At 40.5% G+C, this 24200-nt stretch overlaps 1 protein-coding gene across 3 annotated transcripts; it reads left to right on the top strand.

Moving 5' to 3' along the window:
* Positions 1-495: 495 nt before the first annotated feature.
* On the top strand, positions 496-21869 carry LOC137481771 (probable G-protein coupled receptor 141). Of its 3 annotated transcripts, XM_068203685.1 has the most exons (5): positions 496-633; positions 3240-3516; positions 12132-12192; positions 16994-17305; positions 17393-21869. In XM_068203685.1, the coding sequence occupies exons 4-5, from the start codon at positions 16997-16999 to the stop codon at positions 17939-17941; spliced, it is 858 nt and encodes a 285-aa protein (XP_068059786.1). In that variant the 5' UTR covers positions 496-633; positions 3240-3516; positions 12132-12192; positions 16994-16996; the 3' UTR covers positions 17942-21869. The 3 variants fall into 3 exon arrangements, with proteins under 3 accessions (XP_068059786.1, XP_068059768.1, XP_068059776.1); XM_068203667.1 differs by having other exon boundaries at positions 16994-21869; XM_068203675.1 differs by lacking the exon at positions 496-633 and adding an exon at positions 1393-2034 and having other exon boundaries at positions 16994-21869.
* Positions 21870-24200: the final 2331 nt, after the last annotated feature.

Genomic DNA, 24200 nt, shown 5'->3' with positions numbered 1-24200 from the left:
CTCTTCATGGATCTGTAGTTAGTGGGAAACTTTCTACAGTTCTCCTGCTTTTCTCTGGATGCGACAGTATGAATCAGGCAGTTTTTCTTGTAAAGATTGAGGAGGCAGTTGAAGGCTGGTTTCTAGTGTGAGTTATTGGCATGTGACTGTGGCATGGTAAAAAATTACTCCCAAAATCACACAGATGAGCAACAGCTGTTGAATTAACTGCTGTATCTTTTACTGCCTACCTGAAGGAGGTTTTACTTTGGAGGAAGTATGGACATGTCTGTGCCTACAGGTATGAAGCCTTGGGAGATGCTGCAGCAGGGCTGCCAGCTTTTGTGATGCAAAGAGTGGACTTAGCAGTGAGGTTCCATGCCCGACAACAGCCTTCTCTACACATTCACCAGGGCCCATCTGGCAGCCAGGAATCATAGAACCATAGAATCACAGAAAGATGATCATAGAATGGCCTGGATTGGAGACCAGCCTTAAGGATCATCTAGTTCCAACCCCCCTACCATGGACAGGGACATCTTCCACTAGACCAATTTACTCAGTGCTCCATCCAAAATGGCCTTAAACACTTCCAGGGATGGGACATTCATAACTTCCCTGAGAAACCTGTTCCAGTGCCTCACCACTCTCACAGTAATCAATTTCTTCCTAATATCTAATCTACACCTTCCCTCTTTCCATTAAAAGTCATTGACCCTTCTCCTGTCACTACTTGCTCTTGTTAAAGTCTCTCCTCATCTTTCTTGTAGGCTTCCTTCAGGTGCTGAAAGTCTGCAATTAGGTCACTATTTTCCAGGCTTAACAATTCCAATTCTCCCAGCTTTTCCCCATAGGAGAGGTGCTACATCTTTTTGGAACCACTCCAACAGGTCCATGTCCTTCCTCTGCTGGAGATTCCAGAGCTGGATGCAGCACTGCAGGTGGGGACTCAGCAGAGAAAGACAGAGGGACAGAATCCCTTCCCTTGCCCTGCTGGCCATGCTGCTTTGGATGCAGCCCAGGACACGTTTGGCTTCCTGGACTGCAAGCCCACACTGCAGTCTCATGTCCAGCCTCTCATCCACCAGCACCCCAAAGTCCTTCTCCCCAGGGCTGTTCTCTATCAGTTCATCCCCCAGCCTGTGCTGATATTGAAGGTTGCCCCAACCCAGGTGTAGCACTTTGTACTTGGTCCTGTTAAACCTCATGAGATTCTCATGGGCCCACTTCTCCAGCCTGTCCAGGTAGTTCAGGATGGCATCCCATCCTTCAGGTGTGTCATCCACACCATTCAACTTGGTGTCACCTGTGAATTTTTTGAGCATATGCTGGATCCCTCTGTCTGTGTCAAAAATGGACATTAAAAAAAAAAAAAAAGAAAAGAAAAAAGGAGGTAGAGGCCAACCACATCCTGGTCTGCAATATCAAAAGCACGAAAAGCACAGGCAGATCTTATCTCTCCACACGTACTTCACAAGAGGCAGCAGAAAAATAAGGACATGTATGGTTCCTAGAGGTGACTAGATGTGGGACAAGATGCAATGGATATAAGATGCAGCATGGGACATTCCAGTTGGATGTTAGGGAAAAAAAAACTACAGTATGAGAGCAGTCAAACTTGGGGACTAGAGCCTGCAGATGATGTGACCCCCATTTTTTAAGCTATTCAAACTCTGCTGGTCCAGGCACTGAGCAACCTGACATAAGCCAGCCCTGCTTTGAGTCCCTAGTTAACACAGATGACCTCCAGAAGTCCATATCCTATATCCTAGGACTATGCAAATAGATCAGTCTTAAAAAAAAAAAAAAGGATAAAGCTACATTCCCATTGAAAGTGCAAACTTTGCTTCTCAAAAAATCAAATTCTCAGGAATATTTAATGCTACATATAACTGCTGAGGATGAGCAGCTTCTTAAAAACCCATAGCTGCTTTTTGCGTGAGACAAGAGTTACTGGGTTTCACAAGTCAATGTGAGATTTTTTTTCTGAAAACCTTCCTTCTGCTTATTGAAATGCAAAATATAGCCTACAGGTTAAAGCATGAGACACATTAGGTGAGAAGTAGTCTAATTCTGACTCAGGAGCAGACTTGTTAAGTAACTTTGAAGAAAATGTCTGAAGTCTTTCATAGCATGTAATATAGGACTAGCAGGATATCACACAGATGAGACAAATTCAACACTGTTTTTAATTTTTGCATTTGGGTGTCATGGAAAATATTGCTGAATTTATGTTTAAGAAAAGGTATTACTAGATATTTTTAACATTAAATTTGCCGTAATTTTTAATTGACATATCGCTAAAAGTATTTCTAAGCTTAACTGGTTATTGAAAAACAGTTTCTTTATTCAACCTTGAAAAGAGCAGTAAGAAATTGTTAGAGAAAGTATTATATTTTCTACAACTATTGCTTTTTATCTTGTGGAATCTTAACAGGGGGATAGGACAGAACATTTAATGAGCTTTTGGATTTAAAATCCCCAAGCATATGCCCTTAATTTGGAAGAAAGAGAACATCCCTATTCTGAACACTTTTATTATTCATACTGAGCTCCTGGGAATGCAATATCAAGATTTTGAAATATGAGTTTGTCCTACCCTGCTACTTGTTGCATGGCCAGGTTTTGTAGCTATTCTGCTATATCACTGATAGAGAATGACTTTTTGAAATTAAATGGGGTCAAGGAATAATTGCAGCTTTGAGGTACCTGTGTCTCTCTGACAGATTTCTGGCAGCAGATGTATGAAATGGCTACAATTAAGAACAGAGCCAACAGTGTATTATAAATATGATCATGATATCTCATAGCAAATTCACCCCACATCCTTCTCCTTTTCATGTGCTTCATTCTCTTTGTTTATAAAAAGCTTGAGTCAGTACTTTTCAATTATAAAACAACTGCAGTATACAAAAGGCATATGCAGAGTGGATGCTTACATCTCTCTGGAAGACTACTGTTTGATAAAGCAATAGAAGCATTTCAGGAGTACCAGAAAATTTTCAGCTTTTCAGGATGCCCAGCTTCAGGGCTACTACAGATGTTTTATCATTGTATCCTGAGGAAAGTTCCTTCAAGGGCTGTCAGATCTCCTCTGAGGTATTATCTGAGCAACTGAGAAAATCCTGTTGAGAGGCTGAGTAGCCTTCATACCACAGGAGAGAGATATTTTTGTCTATATATATATATATCCACAAACACATACTCACATGTGTTATATTCATTTTCACTACAATTAGTTCTCTTTCTTTCACATGTAGCCACTTACAGGAAAATGCATTTTGCAATAACTGAAAATCTTTACCATATGTTGAACAGAACAAAACATATCTTCATCAATGAACTTGATGAGTAAGATGATAACAACTGGTCCAATCCTGTCTGTCAGCTGTTTGTGGTTGATGAGCATTGGGTGGCACTTCAGGAAGCTGACAGAGCTGGGTTGCAGTAGTAGTTCCCCAACAGCGCTTCTTTGCAAAGTCCAGGAGTCACATGGAGTGAGGAGAGTGTCCTGCTATGCTGCTGGAGAGTGGCTGGGTAAGTGCTGCAAAGGTCCTCAGCAGAGGTAGTGAGGTACTGGAGACAGACCTGGAGGAGGGAAATAGTATTAAACTCAAATGAGAAGGCTGCAGATCTGGATAGAGCTTAACGGTTCCTGGTGGGAGGTAAGATTACAGCAGAGCTGGAGGGAAACATGACAGGGGAGAAGTTAAAAGTACTTTGTGTTCTTAGTCCACTGCAGCAGCTGTGAATGTCATATTTTATGAAATCACTGGAAGTAAAATGGTAGTTAAAAGTGTATTTTGGGAATATTATTGCAGAAGGGGCTGCTGGTCTCCTTTTACAATAACTTCCACACTTTCATAATCCTTTCTGAAATTTATTAAAAGAAAAGAAGAAAGTGTTATTGGTTTTGCCAATTATTCTTTGAGCAAAAAGTAAGAAGGAAATTTCCATAATGATTACCCTGGTTCCTCATTGGCTCCGATACTCTTCATTATGAGTAAATGTTTCAGAATCAGCTCAGGTGCTGATCATCTCAAGTCACCCTCATAAAAGGTTGCCAGATCTGCCTTCACTTTGGCACTTTTAGACACCACCCCTGATGCTCTCAGGCACTCACACAGCTCAGCAGTGAAATGAAACCTCATCATGGGCTGCAGCAGCAAGAGCCCAGCCAGCAGGTCAAGGACTACAGCTGGCAAGTGAAAAATGTGATTATTCTGCTCCATTTACTGCCTGTTAGGCCACACCTGGGATGTGGTGTCCAGATTCCATCTTCCTTGTCCAAGACAGACACTGAAAAATTCAGAGTAGCATAATTTCCCCTGCTGAAAATATTCAAAGCTCAGTTTGATGGGACTCTGGATACCTCAGTCTATAGCCCTGCTTTCAAAGGGAGGTTTGACAGTAAAATCTCTCAAGGTGCCTGCCAGCCTGGATGTTTTTAAGATTCAACAGTCGCAATCCACACAGACTGGGATATGCCTGTTACTTTCTGCAAAGTCATGCAGAGGTACTAAAACTGCTTCTGGAGGAGCTAATTGAAGTGCTGAAGCATTTAAGCCTGGAAAACAGGTATAAAATTGATGAGGGAGTGTCACTCCAACACAGATTTATCACCAACTACCTATTTAAAGCTAGCTTAGATATTGCTACACGGCATTGTGTTCTGAATTGCACATACCTCAGGCTCACATGGCAACATGCATATCTTCTATATGCAATGCTGTACAGAAAGACTCCATGAATTCTACCATTTTCCCCCTAAAAAAAACATGTGAAGGCTGCTTCTGAATCTGAAACAAAAAAAGTCCAGGGAAAAAATACTTCAGAAAAAGTATAATATAGTGCTAGAACCTCTCACCAATTTAATGAACTTCTTCCTAGCTTAGAATTGATCTCTGTTGCACAGCTGAAATAAGGTTCATGTGAGGATAATTTTAGGTGTGGGCATGGAATGAGGTCAGACACCCACTAACATGGATAGGGGAAAAAATCTGAAAGTTAAGTGGAGATAGCTTTTGATAGAGAATTCATTAACTTATTGTAATCTCACTGAACAGAGTGAAATCTTTCCTCTTAAGGTAAAATAAGGAGAAAAGAGTTTTAGCCAAAATAAGAGACATAAGGAAAATCTGGAGTGGATACAAAACAGGCATTGCTTTATCTGCACTTACTGTGATAGAAGTACTTAGTAGTAAATGGTGAGCTCTCTCACCATGAAGGCTGTAGAAATCATTGAATCACTTCCATTGATGACGCAGAAAGAAAAAGGCAGCAATGGAAATTGCCACCAGTGAGCTGATGCTTCTCATTTTCATCTCAGTTGCACAATTAAACACATTAACTGCATGCTTTATTTTCTTAAACTCTCCAAATTCTTACCATTGCCAATATCAACAGGAAAGCTATTTTGGGGAAAGCTTTTCTGTGAAGATGTACTTGAATTAGTGCTTAATGTGCTAACTTGAGAACCAGAAGCAATGGGGCTGAAGAGGCATGTTGCTGTGTCCAGTCTAATCTATCCTGTTGAGAAGATAAAGATCAGGTCACTGTCCACCTGTGGCTGTTTTGTTTTGGGGCCAGAGCTCATATCTGCATAGTTGCCCACCGTGCCAGGAACCCACCAAAGCCTCTCTATCACTCCCCTCTGCAACTGAACAGGGGAGAGAAAATATAAAAAAGGGTTCATGGATTGAGATAAGGACCAGGAGAGATGACTCACCCAATGTAGTCATGAGCAGAACAGACTCAACTTGGGGATATTAACTGAATTTATTACTAACAAAACCATCACGATAATGAGAAGTAAAAGCAGACCTTGAAAACACCCTCCTTCTCAGCTCTACTTCCTCCTCCAGTCCAGTGGCAGGGGGAGATGGGGCATGGTGGTGTGATCAGTTCATCACACATTGTTTCTTTCCCTGCTCTGATGTGGGGTCTCTCCCCTGGGAGATGGTACTCCGTGAATTTCTCCAGTGTGAATCCATCCCATAGGCAATAGTTCTTCACAAACTACTGCAACATAGGTCATTCATCCCTGGGGTGCAGTCCTTCACAGACAGCCTGCTCCAGCGTGGCTTCCCCACGTAGTCACAAGTCCTAGCAGGAATCCTGCTCTGGTGTGGGCTCCTCTCTCCACGGGTCTGCAGGTCCCTGCCAGGAGCCTGGTCCAGCACAGGCCTCCCTCAGGTTCTCAGCCTCTTTTTGGCATTGAACTGCTCCAGTGTCGGTCTCCTCCATGTGCTGCAGGTGGATCTCTGCATCCCTGAGATCCTCCATGGGCTGCAGGGGCACAGATGCTTCACCATGGACTTCACCATGGGCTGCAGAAGAATCTTAGCTCCAGTGCCTGGACCACCTTCTCCCCCTACTTCTCCACTGACCTTGGTGTCTGCAGAGCTGCCCTTCTTGCATGTTCCCACACCACTCTTTTCTGGCTCCTTCTCCTTCTCCTTCTCCTTCTCCTTCTCCTTCTCCTTCTCCTTCTCCTTCTCCTTCTCCTTCTCCTTCTCCTCCTCCTTCTTTTTCTTCTTCTTCATCTTTTCTTCTTCTTTTTCATCTTCTTCATCTTCTTCATTTTCATCTTCTTCTTCATGTTATCATAGAGGCATTATCTTCATTTCCAACTGGCCCAGTCTTGGCCAGTGGCACATCCATCCTGGAGCTGACTGACATTGGCTCTGAAAGACTTAGAGGAAGCTTCTGGCACCTTCTCACACAAGTCAACCCTGCAGCCTCCCCAGCTGCCAAGATCTGGCCATGCAAACCCAGTAAATCAGGGTTTGTACACATCCTACACAATTTATTTTGTACCCCCTTTTGTTGGTGCTATTTGGGTCTTCTCTCCACCATGCTTCACTGGCTACTTGTGCACTAGTTTTATTTTACCTTTTCATCTATCATGTAGGGCTCATAGTATCATAAAGCAATGTCCTGTCAGTCTGTCTTCAGCTACTGCTTCATTAGAGCTACAGTGAATAATGTCATTTATGTCAAATGTGCTCTTATGATTTCCAGTGATAAAGAACAGAACATTAAATAGCCTGAATAAAATGAAAAGAAGGAAGACAGAAAGGGAAGCTATTTCATAACTTATTGTTTTCAGATCTGTTTTTCTTCAGAGAGGTCTAAAGATCAACCAAGTACAGGGACCCAGTGTAACACCACAGCACAGGGCACTCCAGAACTGAATAAGAATATTTGGACTGGAAAAACATCATTAAGACCACAAGCAGCATGGCCCAAGATTTTCTGTGGACTCCTGTGTCAATGAAATGGGGAAAAAATATATTAGGAGGACTTTGGGACAAAGGGCAGGTGTTGGTGTTCTTCCACAGCCCAAAACAGCACCACTTACCATAAGTGTTTCTACACCTATGGCTGGGCTGAGTAGCTGCCTTCCTAAATATTTCAACTAAACTTCAAATAGGCAAAAGTTTTAAAAAATGCATCAGTAATGAGCTTATTGACAGCACAATTGTCTTCAGACTTTGGCATATGCACTGAAGAGCTTACTTTAATGCAGTTAAAGTTATCATTTATATAATAAAGTTATCATTGCTTATAATTCACTCAGAATGGAAACCCCCAGATTTAACAGCAAAATGAACCAAACCATTTCAGCCCAAACAATTTGATGTAACAGAGCACTTGTGTGCAAACAGCACCTCACTCTAATATGCAGAGTGTAGCTGTGCTGATCAAGGAAAGGCTCTTGCAAACCAGTGTACTTTGAGAATGCAGCATGGAAAAATTCCCTTGCAGTAAATTCCTCCTTTCTGAAATGACAGGAGGAACCTGAATTGCTCTCTAACCCAACTGTAACAGAAACATAATGTATTTAATTGTGTTTATGCTAAGGTAAGAAATCATTATCAATCAGTATTGGCAGCAAGTTTTGCTTTCTGTATGGCTCCTAGGCAGTAGGAGCTTCGACTAATGCAGGGAGGTTTGTTCTTCAGACAACACATTTTAGTATACTAAGTTTCATAAATATCTCTATATGTACATTCAGCATGAAAGTGGTAAAATTATTTTTTCATGCACCTGATGATAGAGTTCACATTACCTCTGCAGTCAGAAATCAGATGAAATAAGCGATCTGGGAATAAAACAGTATTAGTAGTTGCAGTAAACATTTTGAGGCTGAGTAGCATTAAACTTCTGCTGAAATCCTTTTAAAAAATATATTCTTCATAACAGTATGCTGCTTAACCCAGCAGGCAATTAGTGAGGTTAGTACTAAGTTCAAAAATATTTTAGGATGAGCACTGTCTTTTCAAGATGAAGGGAAGAGGCATATTTGCTTATAGAATTGGCATGGTGCTGCATATATGATTTCTTTCTCTGCAGTCTAATGTCATCTTTATGGTAGGAGTAATACATCTCCTTGTCAATCAGCTCCTCCTTCCATTTTTTTTCACCCTGGTGAGAACAAGCTCCCATAATGAGTGAATTGCTGTGCTGGATTCCTGATTAAAGGCACATCCCCTGAAAAACTTAATGGCTTGCAACAGATATGAACTAGTAAAATCCAAAAAAAACCGTAATATTAAAGTTGGTGATGGACTGTTAGAAGAGTGCCATTGTTTTTCTCTTTTTGAGAAGACCTTCTCAAAAAGTCCATTGAGGCTGAAGACTGAACAGATACATTTTGTATGCAGTTCTGATTCCTCCTCCTGCCCTTGGTGACAAAAACTGAGGCCAAAGTAGAGTCCAATAGAAAAGGTATGGCAAAAGTTGGGCAAATTGCTAGTGTTATTAGTATTAGAACAGTTGGTTTCTAGATCTGGGACCCCTCCCACAGTATCAAAGAAGAAATACTGCAGATTTTCATGTGAATTTAAGTCTTGGTGTGTTTTCAGTACTTTTCTGAAAGATCTGGATTCCGGTAAGACCTGAACAGAAACTTGAGGAGGTTTTATTGATACGCTATACTTCAACATGGTACAATGTTGGCATTTCTGTAGGAGGAAAAGGTAGTGAGATAGACTGAAAGGGAAACAGATTTTCTCCATGCCATTTTTCCTCAGGTACATTTAAGCAAATTTGAGTAATAATGCCCAGGTATAATAACTTGCAAAGTAGGTATTTTTCCCCTAAATCAGTTAAAAAGCTAGGAGGAGGCCACCAGATGCATTTGCACTTTTCATAGGAGCTTAAATTTATGGCTCTGCTATGCAAAGGTTTTTGAAACAAGGAATTTCAAGTCACATTTACTCCCTGTACGTTTCTAAAATATTCTTTCAGATGTGTCATAGGCAGTATTTCTCACTCACAGGACACCTTGCACTGCCTGGGGGACAGCCACACTGATCCAACTGATCCAGAACCCAGCTGATCCAGAACCCAGAGAGAGAGATTTTAAGAAACTTATTATCTATAAAATGTTTTTGGTTGATACTGATACTGAATGGTTTTCCCTTTGTAGGTAATTAATATCTTTCTATTCAGGTGCTTGAAATAGTAAAGCACAGTAGAAATAGGAGTCAAAAATAAGATTTTGTTGGTAACAGCTTTAAGTTACTCACTCTAATTACATACTACCTTTCTGTTCTTCATATTAGCAACTGATATTTTACTTTATAATAAACTTCAAACAACCTATCACAATTGCAACTTAATAACTGATCAGCCAGTCTTACCTACTCACCCCAGGCCCACAGCTGGCACTAGGAGGGTCTCCGAGCAGATCAAAAAGCAGGCTTTCTGTAAGGGGTACAAATTATCATGAATTATGTCCTCCCTGATTCTGCGTAAGCCACATCAGTTCAGTCTTGTCAGGACCATCATTCAAGCTTTATCCACAACTAACTAAGAGCCAGGTTACCCACAGTCAATTTAAGGTGTCCAGGTGGATCTTATTTTTTGTTTTCTGCAACTTAAATAAGTGAAGGAGAAGATTTTTCTAGAAGAGCCAACCACCATGCTTGCATAGCTCCTGCCACCCTGTGTAGTCCACTTCTGAATTAGCACTCAAAAACCTTGAGTCCTGGCAAAATAAATGTAGACAAACAAAACACCTGTATTGCTATGGTTATTCTGTGTACAACTTTAAGTTTGGAACAGCTGAAAAATCACTAACAGCCTGTATTCTGCCTGAGTATAAAGGGCATGGTTCTCTTTCCTCAAGGACTTTTCACAATCCAGAGTAGAGATATGTTGATGCTAATCAGTCTCAAGACAAGCAGTCCTTGAAATCTGGCCCGGGCTCTCATCTATTATTAAACAGCTTTGGCCCTTGAAACTGTTGCTGCAATGCAAACTCAGACTAGGTGATGGTTGAATCCACATGATACAACTATGAAAACACACTATCACACTTCTAGATTTTCAGAGTATTGCTAAAACTACCAGCAATTACTCAAAACTTGTAAAATACATGCATTTCTAGTATCAGTGTTCAAAACTGGCGATGCTCTAAAATAATCACATTCTGCCACCAGCTCAGTACATTACAGCTGAAAATCTAAACATACCAGTCTGGAATCCATTATACATGCTGTTGGTAAATCCTGGGCAAAATTGCATAAATTTAGCTGGGAAAATTAATTGCAATTATGTATATTAACCATTCTATACTTATCTAGATCTTGATGGTTACTACAAATTAGAGACCAGCAAAGGCAATAAGGGTGTCTGTCCCACATCATATTCTGGTATTTCACTACTTGGTTTAATCCTGGATTAAAGGATTGAAGATTTGCCAACCACAAACATGTGGAAAGAATTCAACCTGAAAATCTCTTTTTTTTGTTTTGACTGCTTGAGGAAACAACATTGTTACTTATCAACAAAATTATATAACTTGTATGTTATGTAATTATTATATTGTATCAAAAATATATATCAATATACAGCATTAAAACATTACTTATGTTCTAACTTATGCTTAACTATGTGTAACTTATGTATAAAAATATTGTATAATTTAAAAACACATACAGAAGCTACCTGAAGGTTTTAAAGATACCTTAGCTTTCTTTCCACTGGGATGTATTCACTCTAAAACAAGACCTAGGAGAAGCCAAGACAAAATTATTAATTTGAGAAGGCACAAGTCTTGATCCAAGGATATCTTAGCTTTAGTTCTGCCTTTGCCATGGAGTTTTTAGCTTTTTATCTGTATGCCTTTCAACAGACCTTTGAGACCAGCTTATTTTAATATAATTGAAACAGTTTTTTAGCTGTCAACCACTGTTAAAATTGCAAAATACAAAAAGACAATTTCCATCACATACCAGTCTGTTGTGCAGAGCAGGACTTCCCTTGTGATTTTTTAACCAAATGTGAAGCAACAGGATGCAGTCAGTTAAAACATTCACATGTGAGGTTACATTTAAAAGTTGTATGTCTGTACTGTTGCTTTCAGAACTACTACACTCAAATATGACCATGTGTTCTGACAGAAAGGTGTTAAGCCAGCAGGAGGTCGAAATTGACCTTGCACAGACTCCTTACAGAGACTCAGTCCTGCAGTAGGACATCTTTTACCACACATACACCTCACAGCAACCATCATTGCATGATGAGCCTTTGACACTGGCATGGCTAATCACTTTTTAAATAAAATCAAATTTCCTAGTTTCCCTCTGCTGGCACTATGCAGCTGGAGTGATGGCACCGTGTCCTGAGATCCAGACACTGAGCTAAAATCAGGCAGAAAGAGCTGAGAAATGGTGCTGGGCTGTAGAGTGAGCTTTGTTTCATGCCTTACACATAGGTGTCTCTGACCACATCCAAACCCACACTTAGTCAGTTACAATCTAGATCATATTTTGCTCTTGTCCTGCCCTGTTTTCCAAAAACACCTTCAAATCATCCCCTTCACTCTGGGGAACAGCCCTTCCAAATATGTGTCTTTATGAACAGTGAGGCTCACTTCTGTGTGTATAATTTATCATTTTCGGCAGTAGCATAAAGCCCTGTTCAGAAATGGGAGGCTTTGAAGATCTCTAGTGCCTAAGAAGTAGCCGCAAGGTAAGGGATGCTGTGATGCAACTAAAAATCTTCCCAAGGTTGTGTGCCATGGGCAGCCCTACCCTCACACAGCACAGCTTCAAGGTTATTGTTTTGTCATAAGCTCAAAGAAGGAAGCAAGGCAATGACTCTTTAAAGTATCAGGTCTTTTGCTTTTTGTTCTTAAGGTTTACATAGAATGAAGATCCAAGTAAACAACGCTTGAAGAGTGGAAAGAAACTCTAATCTGTAAGTATACATAGAATGAAAAAAAAAACCTTAGTTTGCAAAGTTTTAAAATGAATGCTTGCAAGTTTAGGAGGGGGAAGCATTCAGTGGTCTGTTTTATTTGAACCCATTTTCTGCACAAATGTTTTCTCATTGTGTTTGGTAACTTCCTAGTAAGGGACAGAATTGCTTCATTCTTTTCCATATCGCTACCCTGCAGTTTTACACTGTCTTCTAAAACTGGGAGACAGTGCATTTTGTTTTCATCCATCTTTTGTGTGTGTGTGTTTGATATCACCCAGTCTCTGTAAGGACAAGAAGGGTGTGTTCTCTCTGTTAAGATACAGCTAAGGAGGTAAATAATCTTTTTTAGGAACACTTCATGGTTTCCATTTTTTTGTATAAAAATAGTGACAATCTCAAAAGAGAACTAACTTAACATATTTCTCCATCTCATTTGTTCTTCAATGGACTGAATTTAAACCATAAAATATTGGTATAATGTTGACACAGCCTACAAGACATGAACTGTTGAGCTACCAAATGAGTTAGGGGACTCATGAAAGGTTGTTTGAAAAAAGTTGATGTCTAAATGTAAAAATGTGCTTGATATTTAATGTTATTTTATTTTTAGTGCTTTCCATTAAGCAGGTTTTTATACTTCAAACTTCAGGTGTGTGTGGTTATTTTGAAATTAAGGAAATTTTGCAATTATTCTAGTGGCATAGCCTATGTTACAATAACACAGCATGGAATTAAAACAAATTGAAATGCAATTAAAATGCCCTCAACAGAAAACATCTTTGAGACTAAATGAGGATTCTGTGAAACACATGCAGATTTTAAACAGACTTTTGTTGAAAATTATTTGTGTTTTTCACTTCCTCCAACCTAGTCTAGTTCAGTTCAGGAATGTCATTTTTCAATTTATTAAGCCTGTCAAAAATAGAAATCTTTCATATGAGTTGAACTTTTTTCTCCTCCAAATTCAAATGAAACTTCTCAGTTGGGTGCATGCAGACAGAAAATGCTTCTTCTGCAGAACCCAACTGTCAGAACACATGAAAATCTGTGTGAAGCCTGCCAGTCTCTCAGCAGATGTGTATGGGGGTATAAATTTTGCAAACACTTGTTATACAGAGTAGAGCTCACTATTTGACAGGGATTGTAAGAGTGTCATCATTTCTGACAAATGAGTGTTTTTTTTAATAAGTTGATATAATGTTGATGTAACATAATGGTGACTCATGGACTTGGTTGGGAAAATAGCATGGAATGAAGGGAGCAAGCCAGTGACAGGCTGATCTGGATTGCTAAATCAGACACAAGCTAGAATAAGCATTTTACCCCTGCCAAATGTGAAGTTGTTCATCTAAGAACCAAGTACAAGTGTAATGGCAGTTCACTGAGGAGCCACAGGTATGGCTGGGATCAAGGGAGAATAAACCTCTTCTGTCTCATATCCGGTATCTACAGGGGAAGGCAAAATTTGACAAAAGATTTTTAAATCTGAAGACAGAGGCAGAAGTACATAAAATGCCTGCAAACTGAGGTTGTACAAATTCTTTCCAGAAGTATGGTTAATCTTTTTTTCTTTCTTATTTTTTTTTTCTTTTTTAAATAGTAAGATAGATAACAGTAAGATAAAAGAGAAACAAGTTCCTGAAGATTGGAATGAATATTTCTTACCTGGAAAATTTTGACAGAGATCAAATTGTTTTCATAAATCACACAATGATTTGGGATGAAAGAGGCCTTCAAGATCATCTAGTTCCAACAACCCTGCTATGGGAAGGGACACGTTCCCCTAGAGCAGGTTGCTTAAATCCCCATCCAACCTGGCTTTGAACACAGACAGGGACTGAGCACTGTGACTTTTTCTGTCCTGAAGAGAGCAGTCCAGGGAAATCTCACAGACTGTGCTGCACAGACAGTCACATGAAATGGGTGTGATGGCATTATCCACACTGACAACTGACAAATCTTGAATGCACAAGAATCTTTTTGCTGATCATATTTCTGAAAGAAACTAGCCTCTGGCCTGTTGGCAACCTACCTCCTATGTCAGACTAAACCAGCTATTTTTGCAATTGTCCCCCAGCCCTTGGCACCAGCAGCTGCTGTGGCATCCAAATGAAGTGCCCACTGTTGCCTTGTGGCTCAAGGCTCATGTCCGGCAGACGTTCAGCCAAGTCGTGAGAGGCTTAACACAGAGGAAGACCAAACCTGGCTCCAAGACTTGAGCAAAAATCACTGAACTGGCAGTTACTAAAGAGAGTGGGAAAGCACAGAAACAAGAACAGCTGTGTCATGTGAGGTCCACATTAATTCTTTTTCCGTGTGCCTCATGCTAAACTCTGGCAAAAGGACTTGTAAGTTGCATTTCAGGTCAGTAGGTTATAGCTTTATGAATGTCAGTATGATAGGAAACCTCACTTCACCAGAAAGTAACATTTCCTCTGTGAAACATGCCCTGTATTATGTTACACTCTGTATTCATCACGCAATGATATTTCAGTGGGGTGGCTGTGCTACTGGGGAGCTGATAAACTCCTATCACAGCTCTAGTAGCTTTTTTTTTTTTTTTTTAAGATTAATGAAAATTACATTTCCTGCAGATTCTTACTATGCAGAGATTTAACAAAGACTTCAGAATTCTGCAGAAACCTGCATTTCATGGATTCAGTTGCCTATTTGCAGACAGAAATAGGTCTCTTGCTGTCCCCTGCACTGGAATATCTGTGTAAAATATCAGTTATCTGACTTCTGACTATCTGTTCTTACTGCCTTCAGTTCAAATTTCATTGCTGGCCTCTGAAGGGTGACAACAAGAGGTTCTTCCTCTCCAAGTGCAGCCTTGCTGCTGGGTCTGCTCACAACAAGCTACATTTCCCTCTGTGACACTTTTAAAAGTTTTAAACTTGAAATATGCATTTAAAATCAAAACAGTGTGATAATGCCTCTTTTTAGAGACATCTTTTCAAACTGAAGTTTAAACAACTTGGAGAAACTGATGAAGAGCTCTTGCTAATCCCTTCTGACTTGCATGGTTGTGAGGATGAAGTGACTCTGAAATGAGAACAGAAGTGGAAGGAACTTGCACCACTTCTGATGCAAGAGCTGCAGTGTGCCAATCTTCAGTGACTTTAATAAAAAGCTCCTTCACTGCAACCTATTGTAATTTTCTTAATGTACCGGAATTAGTTGTCCACTCTGAAATGCAAGCTCAAACACAAAAGGTCAGTAATGCCAGCAATCAATACATCAGTTTGAGATATGGCACTTATATTTATACTGATTATAATAAGATATCTGGAGTCTTAGATGCATTGAGATAGCTAGAGAATAACTTTTCAATGTTTGAAGAGATCTTAATTACTGTGAGGGTAAGTGCCTAGAAATATTGCTAAGAAAGAACACAAAACACCTGAGGTGCATAATAGATATTCATTCCCCACTATGAACAAAAACAGTTTTTAAAACTGTTATAGGCATTTCCTCTTTTCCATAAAATGAGTGGACTGGTAAAAAACTTTTTCACCTCCCAACTTTTGGCAGTTCATGCTACCTAAAAAATGAAAATAAAGCTGAAACATCAATCATACAAACAGATTGAAGAACGACTTTCTAAAGTGAAAAGCATTTGAGTATTAAATGAAAAAATCACAAAAACTTGTGAGAGAACTCCTTCTTGTGTTGTGGGATTCACTCTGACTTACCAGAGTCAGTTTTAAATCACAGTTCAGGCAGCAGCAGTAGCAGTATAACTGTGATAGTACAAAGCCCAACACCATTCAGTTTTCCCTGCTTCTTTGCTGTAACTGCAATTTGAAGACCCCCTGCACATTTTTACAGATGCAAATAAGCCTCAGGGTAACACCCTTCCTGAACTCTTCCCCCCCATATGATCTTCTAGTACTTAAAATCCAACAGGAGTTGCATTTAGATTTATAAGAATTATTTCTAATCTCTCTTTTAAACTGTAATATATTAAAAATTTATAGCGTACTTTTCAAGCTTGCTATTAACTTGCATCTGGGTTCTGCTTGGGTCAGACAGCATGATTTACACTCACCCAGGATGTCCTTTCCTAATGTTTTCTAGCAGCCCATTTCATAACACCCAGTTACTACATGTAAGATTTGAAATGGCCCTGAGAATCAGAACAGTACTGCCCATGCTTCTTGGCCTGGCAGGATCTAAGCAGGATTTCCATGAAGTCTGGGTATCCATGGTGTTTAATCCCTTGCTGAGAGAAACTGTCCATGGAGAAGTTGACTGTAATGTGTTCAAAACTCAGCTCTCAGTAACAAACAGAATTTGTATCTTAGATAGAACAACATATGGTTGTTATCTGGCCCTGGGAATGCCAGGGGATGCCAGGGAATGCCAATTTGTGTTGCAAATAAACAAATGGATGAATGAGTAGCAGAATTAATACAATATCTCTGATCGTCACTGTAAAAGCATGAAGATGCTTAGATGAGAGGAGAGAAAAAAAAAACACAGCACAAAATCACCACAATGATGTAGTTTCTCTAAGGACCGTTTCTCCCCATATATTATTGATTCATGCTTGTTTTTAGGACTATGGCTGGAAATGTCATAAGGACTAGAGAAGTTCTCTGCCCAACCTTCTCATCCATTTTCCCCTAGGCTGGAGGATGTTTGGATAAAAGTACAGGTTACAGCTACTGATGTCATCTGTGAGATTTCAGGATTATTCCTTGAGCAAGAGCCAGATGGGAAGTCTTCCTGGCTTTTTAGGTAGGCCATCTCATTCCTACTTTATCTTAGTCTTTCTGTATTCTTTTATTTCCAGAATATGTACCAGGAAGATTTTGGGAACATGACTGAAGGGACCAGGAACAGCAGTGACTCCTCTTCTGCCTTCGCTCACACCAGCACCATGAGTGCCATTCTGGTCACTGTCTACTCAGTTGCCTTTGCTGGAGGTGGAATTGGGTCCATCACAATGTCCTTTGTGCTCCTCAAGATGAACACTCTGTCTGTGACCACGACTGCCATCATTAACCTGGTTGTTGTGCACAGCCTCCTCCTCTTCACAGTGCCCTTCCGTCTCCACTATTATGTCAAAAAGAAGTGGGTATTTGATATGCCATTTTGCAAAATGGTGAGTGCCATGGTGCACATCCACATGTACCTGACCTTCATATTTTATGTGATCACGCTGGTGATCCGGTGGCTCATCTTCTTTCAGTGGAGGGACAAGGTGGAGTTTTACAGGAAGCTGCATGCCATTGGGGCAAGCGCTGCTGTGTGGGTCTTTGTCATGGTCTTTGGGGTGCCGCTCTTCTACTTTGAGTATGGACGCTCAGGCTTATACAATAACACAACATGCTTCAAGTTCCACAAAGAACTACAGCACGAGAGCGTGAAAGCCCTGAACTACACCGTAATTGTAGCCGTTGCCCTCATTTCTTGTGTCCTCTTGAGCTTGCAGATTTTTATCCTGGTAAAAGTGGCAAGAAAATTTTCCACCTCTCTCTGTTCACACCAAGAATTCTGGGCCCAGGTGAAAAACTTGATTTTCATCTGGATCATCATAATTTGGTTCCTTCCCTATCACCTGTTCAGGGCCTACTACATACAGTATGTGAGTGATTTTGACCAGTTAGAAAGCTACAATGAGGTTTTTTTGAGCCTGACTGCTCTGAGCTGTCTGGACCTGCTGTCATTCGTGCTGAGTGGAAGCCGCTTCTTCAAGCAAAATGTGTGGATGATCCACAGAAGGTTGTCTTGCTGCTAGCATCAGCCTCCTGCAGTGTGTGCAGGACTTGGGATAGGACAGTGATGGACAGATACGGCAAACTCACTCCTCAGCAAGTTGAGGGTGTGCTCTGGAAACGGTGCAACACGCCCGCACAGGGCTCTGCACATCAGCTTCCTGGAGTAATAGAACAAACTGCCTCCAGGGTCTCAGCTAGTAAACAGGAAGGTGACCTCAGCAATTTCCTCATGGTGCTACCCAGTGAGTTGTGGATGGACCTGGAGAAGAGGGAAGAAAGGTCATGGGCTCTTCTGTCTTACTGTTTTTACATCAAAATTTCTGAAGTCAAAGGCACTAGGAGGAGAACTTGAGAATTGCAATGTAGAAACACAAATAAGGAAATAAATAAATAATAAATAAATAAATTTTGTACCCTGTACTTATGGAAGGAATGAAAATATTGCTGCTTGGATTGGAGGGATGGAAAAAGCTAATAGATCTAGTGTAGCTAAAAAGCATACTATATCTCAGTGAGGCATTGCCAGTTGCTGTGTCTGAAGACAGAAATAAATTCCACTAAAAAAGATTAAAAATTTGGTAAAATATTTCTATGAAAGACATTGAGGCTTTCATAGCTCAGCTGCTTTATACCTATCCCTAAAAAAGAATATAAATCTCAACTCCTCTAATGCAAGACATCAATGGCTAATACATCTTTATTTTTCTTGCCATCTGCATAATGTCACATTTTTTCATCTGGAATTAGTGGGATAATAATTTACTCATTTAACTAATTAGAGGTTATCAGCTGATCAATTTCCATGAGAGCCTCTCCTCATGATGCTGTTGAAATCCACCTTTTCACCCTTGTGAATCTTTCCATTCCTTTCTACTTCACCTTCAACATCTCTTGCACATCAGACAGCAATAAAATAACAATTGGTTGATCTTGTTATACCTATGCAATCTCATTGCTGTGTTCATTGCTTTTGGTCCCACCAAGATTGTTACTTTATGGGATCCCATGTCTCCTGTAGTCTTTCTACCTTGTCTTCCTTCTTGCTTCAAGGTCCTTTATCAGGATGTTTGATCATAACAAGTTATTTTCAGGTCAGAGTATGAGTCATACTATACAACACCAAATGGTGGAAATCATTGAAGTTCATAACACAAGTGAGGTGTTGGGCAGCTCTCATGGCTCACCCTTTGCAAACAGCCTCGACCACATCTGTAAAGGAAGAAATGTGAGAGCTTGCAGTGTGTGTGTATCTGAGAAAAATCTGTCCAAGAAGGCTTTGGTGCCCAAAGAATCACAGTAAAAAGGATGACAGCTACCAGTCAGATTCAACAGTAGTTGGGGAACTACTTTCAAAACATGGAGGGAATCAACTTGGATGTGTAGCTCACTACTAGTTAACTGTGTGTCATTAAGAAAGCAATAAACTGCTATTATCCAGGTTTGTTTTAAAGGTACACAAACAAATCATATTCTCTGTGTGGTGGGAGAAGATGGAAATTGGCATAACTTTTTTTTTCCTCCTGTAACAATGTGGTTGGTTAAAGAAAATGCCTTGCATGGATTCTGTAGGCACTGTGTAGCTTTGTAACATTATATTATAACACTTATACTATAATAAAGTTATTAACAAACAAAATTACTATGTGCTGAAAAAGTAAAGTCCCTCCTACAGAAATGCATGTAAATTATAGAAGCAATTAGAAGTATTTTATATCTGCATTTGGAATGAAACATAAAACATGATTTTAAAAACAGTACCTATCAACTATACAGACCAACAAATCTTGCTCATCCATGTGTTAAAATCACAAGTAATTTAATTCCTGTAAAAATGCAAACTTTCACAGTAGCCTGCACTAAAGCATCACAAAAAATAGTAGTGGCTTTTTCCCCCTAATAAAATTTGTTGCTAATGATGTTAATACTAACTCAGCATGATAACAAGGAAATTAAGGGGTCTAATAATTCCATTATTTAAGTTGGTGATGTTATCCAGCACCAAGTAATGCTTTTTATGGGACTGTCTATGCAAACTTTATGTCTACCACTTGTCTTGCTTTGTGAGCATCAGTGTCTGGCAGAGAAAGCCTTCCCCTGCCCTGAGAAAATGAACTCCCTTAACTGTGCCAGGAGTTGACCACTATAGAAGGGGAATTTCCAATTACCTTCATCTGCTTGGTCAGATGCACCACAATCATGAAGGTGACCTTTTTTTTTTCCCTAACTGGATGACAGAGGATTGTACTAGACTAGGAAATAATCATGATCACAAACACACTATTACAGAAGGGCATAGAGGGGGTAGGATCTGAAGAACAGGACTGGGAATGAGGAGAAGAGAGCAAACTCTCAGCATACTTCTGCCACACGGCAGCAAGGCAAGGTGACTTTGTCTCTGGCCTTCATCTCAGGTTATTTATTTAATCCTTAAAGATGCTAAAAAGTGGCACTCTCACTGATGGGAGCAAACTTGCCCTCAGCCACTCCTTGCTCCCACTCCTGCATCGCTCTTTCCATATGGCTGGAATTTGCCTGCTGAATGTCTTTCAGCTGCATCAATTCCCTCTCTAGCTCACCAGGGAATCATGGAAAATCAAGTCAAGGCAAGGACAAATACAGCAAAGACTGCATTTTGCAGAAATCCTGACTTGAGGCTTTTATCAGACTGTAAGCCTATTTGTCTAATTCCCCTTAGGATACTGATCTTTTCTTTCCAGGCAGTTTCCCACAGTCTATGTCACCTGACATTTCCATTTCCATGTATTCCTAATAACCAGGGTGACTTAGACTAAAAGTACTGGTTGGGGAAGAAGGTACCTCCATAGCTGCAGGCCAAGAAAGGGGTTTGGGGGTTTCAGGCACTTTATGCTTTCTCCAGGGATAGAGGGCGATGGGCATGAGAAACCCTGAAGGCAGCAGAGGCAGCAGTTTCTGAACAAAAGCCTCAACAGAACTGCAGAATTGGACATTTCTGACCCATAAAGTCACTCATTTCTGCTGTTTTCAGAGAAATAGAATTTGGCGTGCATTTTCCCTGTAAGTAAACCCTATGGCTAGGACTTGATTGGAAATAAGGGCTGACTTCAAAAGCCAAGGGGTCATTAATAAAACACCAGCTTGACCTCCCAGACAAAAATTTCAGAAAATCAAACTAAACCTTCTGACACTCAGTGAAGTAATTTTCCTCACTTGCGAACAGCTGCTTAATAAACCATTTTTTTTTGCTGAATAGAGAAATACCAATAAAGGTAATATACAGTGTCCATTCCCCGGAGGCTAACTATAAGTAATATATAGTCCTCTTTTCTCTGGTGAGGCAGCAGACATGCCATCTGGCTGCTTTCACCCTCAACCAGTAAATTCCCTCTTTCCTAGCAATGCCTCCAGTTCAGGAGTGCCAGGCTGGTTTTGCTCATCAGCTCTTCCAGCTGTGCCCTCAAGGAATTGTGTGTCACTCACATGTGGCTGGGGCTCAAAATCACAAAATCAAAGACTGGGTAAGGTAGGAAAGGCCCACAGTGGGTCATCTGATCCAACCTCCCAGCTTAAGTAGAGTCATCCTAGAGGACATAACACAGAATTGCATCCAGATGGCTCTTGATATCTCAAGTAAGGCAGACTCCACAACCTCTCTGGGTAATCTGTTCCAGGGCATGGTCACAGCACAGTGAAGAAGTTCCTCTTCATATTCAGATAGAATTTCCAGTGCATCAATTTCTGCCCATTGCCTTGTGTCCTAGTTCTTGGCACCACTGGCTGCATCCTGTTGGCACCTTCCCTTCAGATACTGATAGACATTGATGAGTTCCCCTTTCAGACATCACTTCTCAGGCTGAACAGGCCCAGCTGTATCAGCCTGGCCTCATAAGGGAGAGGCTTCAGCAGAACAGTAGAGGTGCTCATCTTCCTAGCCCTTCAGTGGACCTGCTCTGGAACTCCATGTCTCCTTTGTACTACCACCTTGTGGCCTAACCAGGGCTGAGTAGAGGGGCAGGATCACCTCCCCTGACCTGCTGGCAAAGCTCTTCCTAATGCATCCCAGGATACCACTGTCCATCTTGGAAACAAGGGCACTGCAGCTTCATGGACACGCAGGACCTCCGGGTCCTTTTCTTCAGAGCTGCTTTCCATCAGGTTGACCCCCATCCTCTGCTGGTGCAGGGAGTTATTTTTCCCCCAGTGCAGGACTGTGGTTTTCCTTTGTTGAACTTTGGAAAAGTAGGCTCACATGACTCAGGTCTTTCTAATGGAAATGGTGCCAGTGCCATAGCTGGGAAGGGTAATGCACAACCAGCTGGGGGCTCAGTTACTAAATCTAGTGGCAACCCCTCCCATAGCAGGGTCATAGTCAGGAAGGGACACATGCCCAATGCTGACAATACAGGCAAGACAGACATTAGCAGAGAAATTCGATAGCATCCTCAAATGCTTCATCTGAACCTGTAGGAAGCAAGACCCTGATTTGTGCTCGACAGAGAACACGGGCTAAGGGAAGGACTCATGGAAAAGAGCTCATAGCCCCTGATCTGCTTTAGAGTTCTGCAGCATGAAGCAACACAATAACCAGCCCATGGTTGAGGGAGGAGGCATACCCTAATGGAGTGGTGGCACCACAATCTCTAATGACAGCATGTAAGAATTGCACATAGGACTTTGTCTTCCCAGTGCTTTTCCTCAGTGGAGCGAGAGCTCACAGAGACTTCACTAATAAAATAACTACAAAAATGTGAGAGAAAATTAGAAAGGGCAGGTTGTGTCTGCATTAATGGGAAAACATGATGAACAACCTTCAATCATACCCTTGGAGAGGAGAGTCTCATGTGTCTGGAGGCTGCATGGAGAGAAACACAAATTCCACATACATGGAGACAGACCACAGTCCCTGTCCACTACTACAGAATAAGCAGCTGAAGGAGAATCCTCTCAAGACATGAAATGTGTCTGTACACTAGAGGTAGCATCACAAAACAAAGTTTCACATAGGGAAAAGCAGTATATAAGTTAAATTCAGCTTGCAAGAATAAAACTGTCTTTACAGTGAACTGGCCTTCAGAAGTTTAAACCTGAACAGCAGACAACGTGTATATAATATCATGAATCTGTGAAAGTGGCCATTAAAAAAAAAAAAAAAGCTTGGCAGTTTTCAGTTCTTTCATGAAATGACAGTTACAGCTACATAATATGACTAGGTTTAGGTATTTCAGAAAATAATGGTCATTTTATTACACCCCTGGACCACATCTTTTGCTTGGTGATCCTGATCACCTGAAATACCTAATGGTTTCCAGCATTTCAGTTCTGGTATTGATAGAGTAAGGTCAGGTCAAATATCAGTCCAAGGAACAAAAAATTTTAAACCCCTGTACATTTTACAGAGTTGTCCTCAGAACAGTCTTTATTTTAGAAAATGTAATATATAGTGTGCTCAGTAATATACTGTGGGGTTTTAAATAGTCTGGGAAATAAAATGAAAAGAGCTCTTTCTGTTATCTTTTAAACCAACAAGTTCAAAAAGCTAGAGGTTGGACATTCTGCATAATGCATGCCTACTATTTTTTGTCATTTTGCAAAATAAATGGAAGTCATTCTGAGAAATGATTGAAAATTTTATTCTTTTTGCAAAATGTGTGGTTTTCTAATATGGCTGTAATGTATGTCAGAAATTGGTGCAAGAGCAGTTGTACATAAATAGAGGGAGTTGAATCAGATTTTTCTCTAATTGCTGAGTAATCATTCCTGAAGTTGCCCCAGGATTTTCAACTTAAATTTAGAGAACAACTGTACAAAAAGAATAAGAAATGCTCCATATACGTAATCCCAAAGACAGAATATTGTGCAACTATTGCTAGAATAAAGACAAGGAAGACAATCCCAAGACAAAGTTGAGCCACAAATACTATCTGCTTAGAAAGTAAGTATGGAGAGCACAGTCACTCTGTTTTTTTTAAGTCTAAATGTACGTATCAGTGCTTTCCCCATTTACATACACAGAATTATTTCTAATAAACTGCTTATAATGTGCCTCATTTCAGGTATGAAATTCTCCATGTAGACACACTGAGAAGTTGATTGAGAGCAGGCAAACAGAAGAGTTGTCTTCTTTATGTAAGCATGAAGGATATGTACAATATAATCATAAAAGCACATACAGCCGTGGCGGCCACAACTGTGCCATAGTACACTTGTTGTCTACGTGTGCAAACATCACCAGAGATGCTGTTGAGCACTTCAAATCCTTCTGTGTAGTGTGCCAAGAAAAGAGAAGGCACTACTTGGAGT

This window comes from Anomalospiza imberbis, chromosome 1, assembly GCF_031753505.1.
Source record: "Anomalospiza imberbis isolate Cuckoo-Finch-1a 21T00152 chromosome 1, ASM3175350v1, whole genome shotgun sequence".
Lineage (NCBI taxonomy): Eukaryota > Metazoa > Chordata > Aves > Passeriformes > Viduidae > Anomalospiza > Anomalospiza imberbis.
This window is presented reverse-complemented; position numbering and strand designations above follow the sequence as displayed.

Coding starts and splice junctions, on each gene's coding strand:
- LOC137481771 (XM_068203667.1), top strand. CDS start 16,997: ATGTACCAGGAAGATTTTGGGAACATGACTGAAGGGACCAGGAACAGC.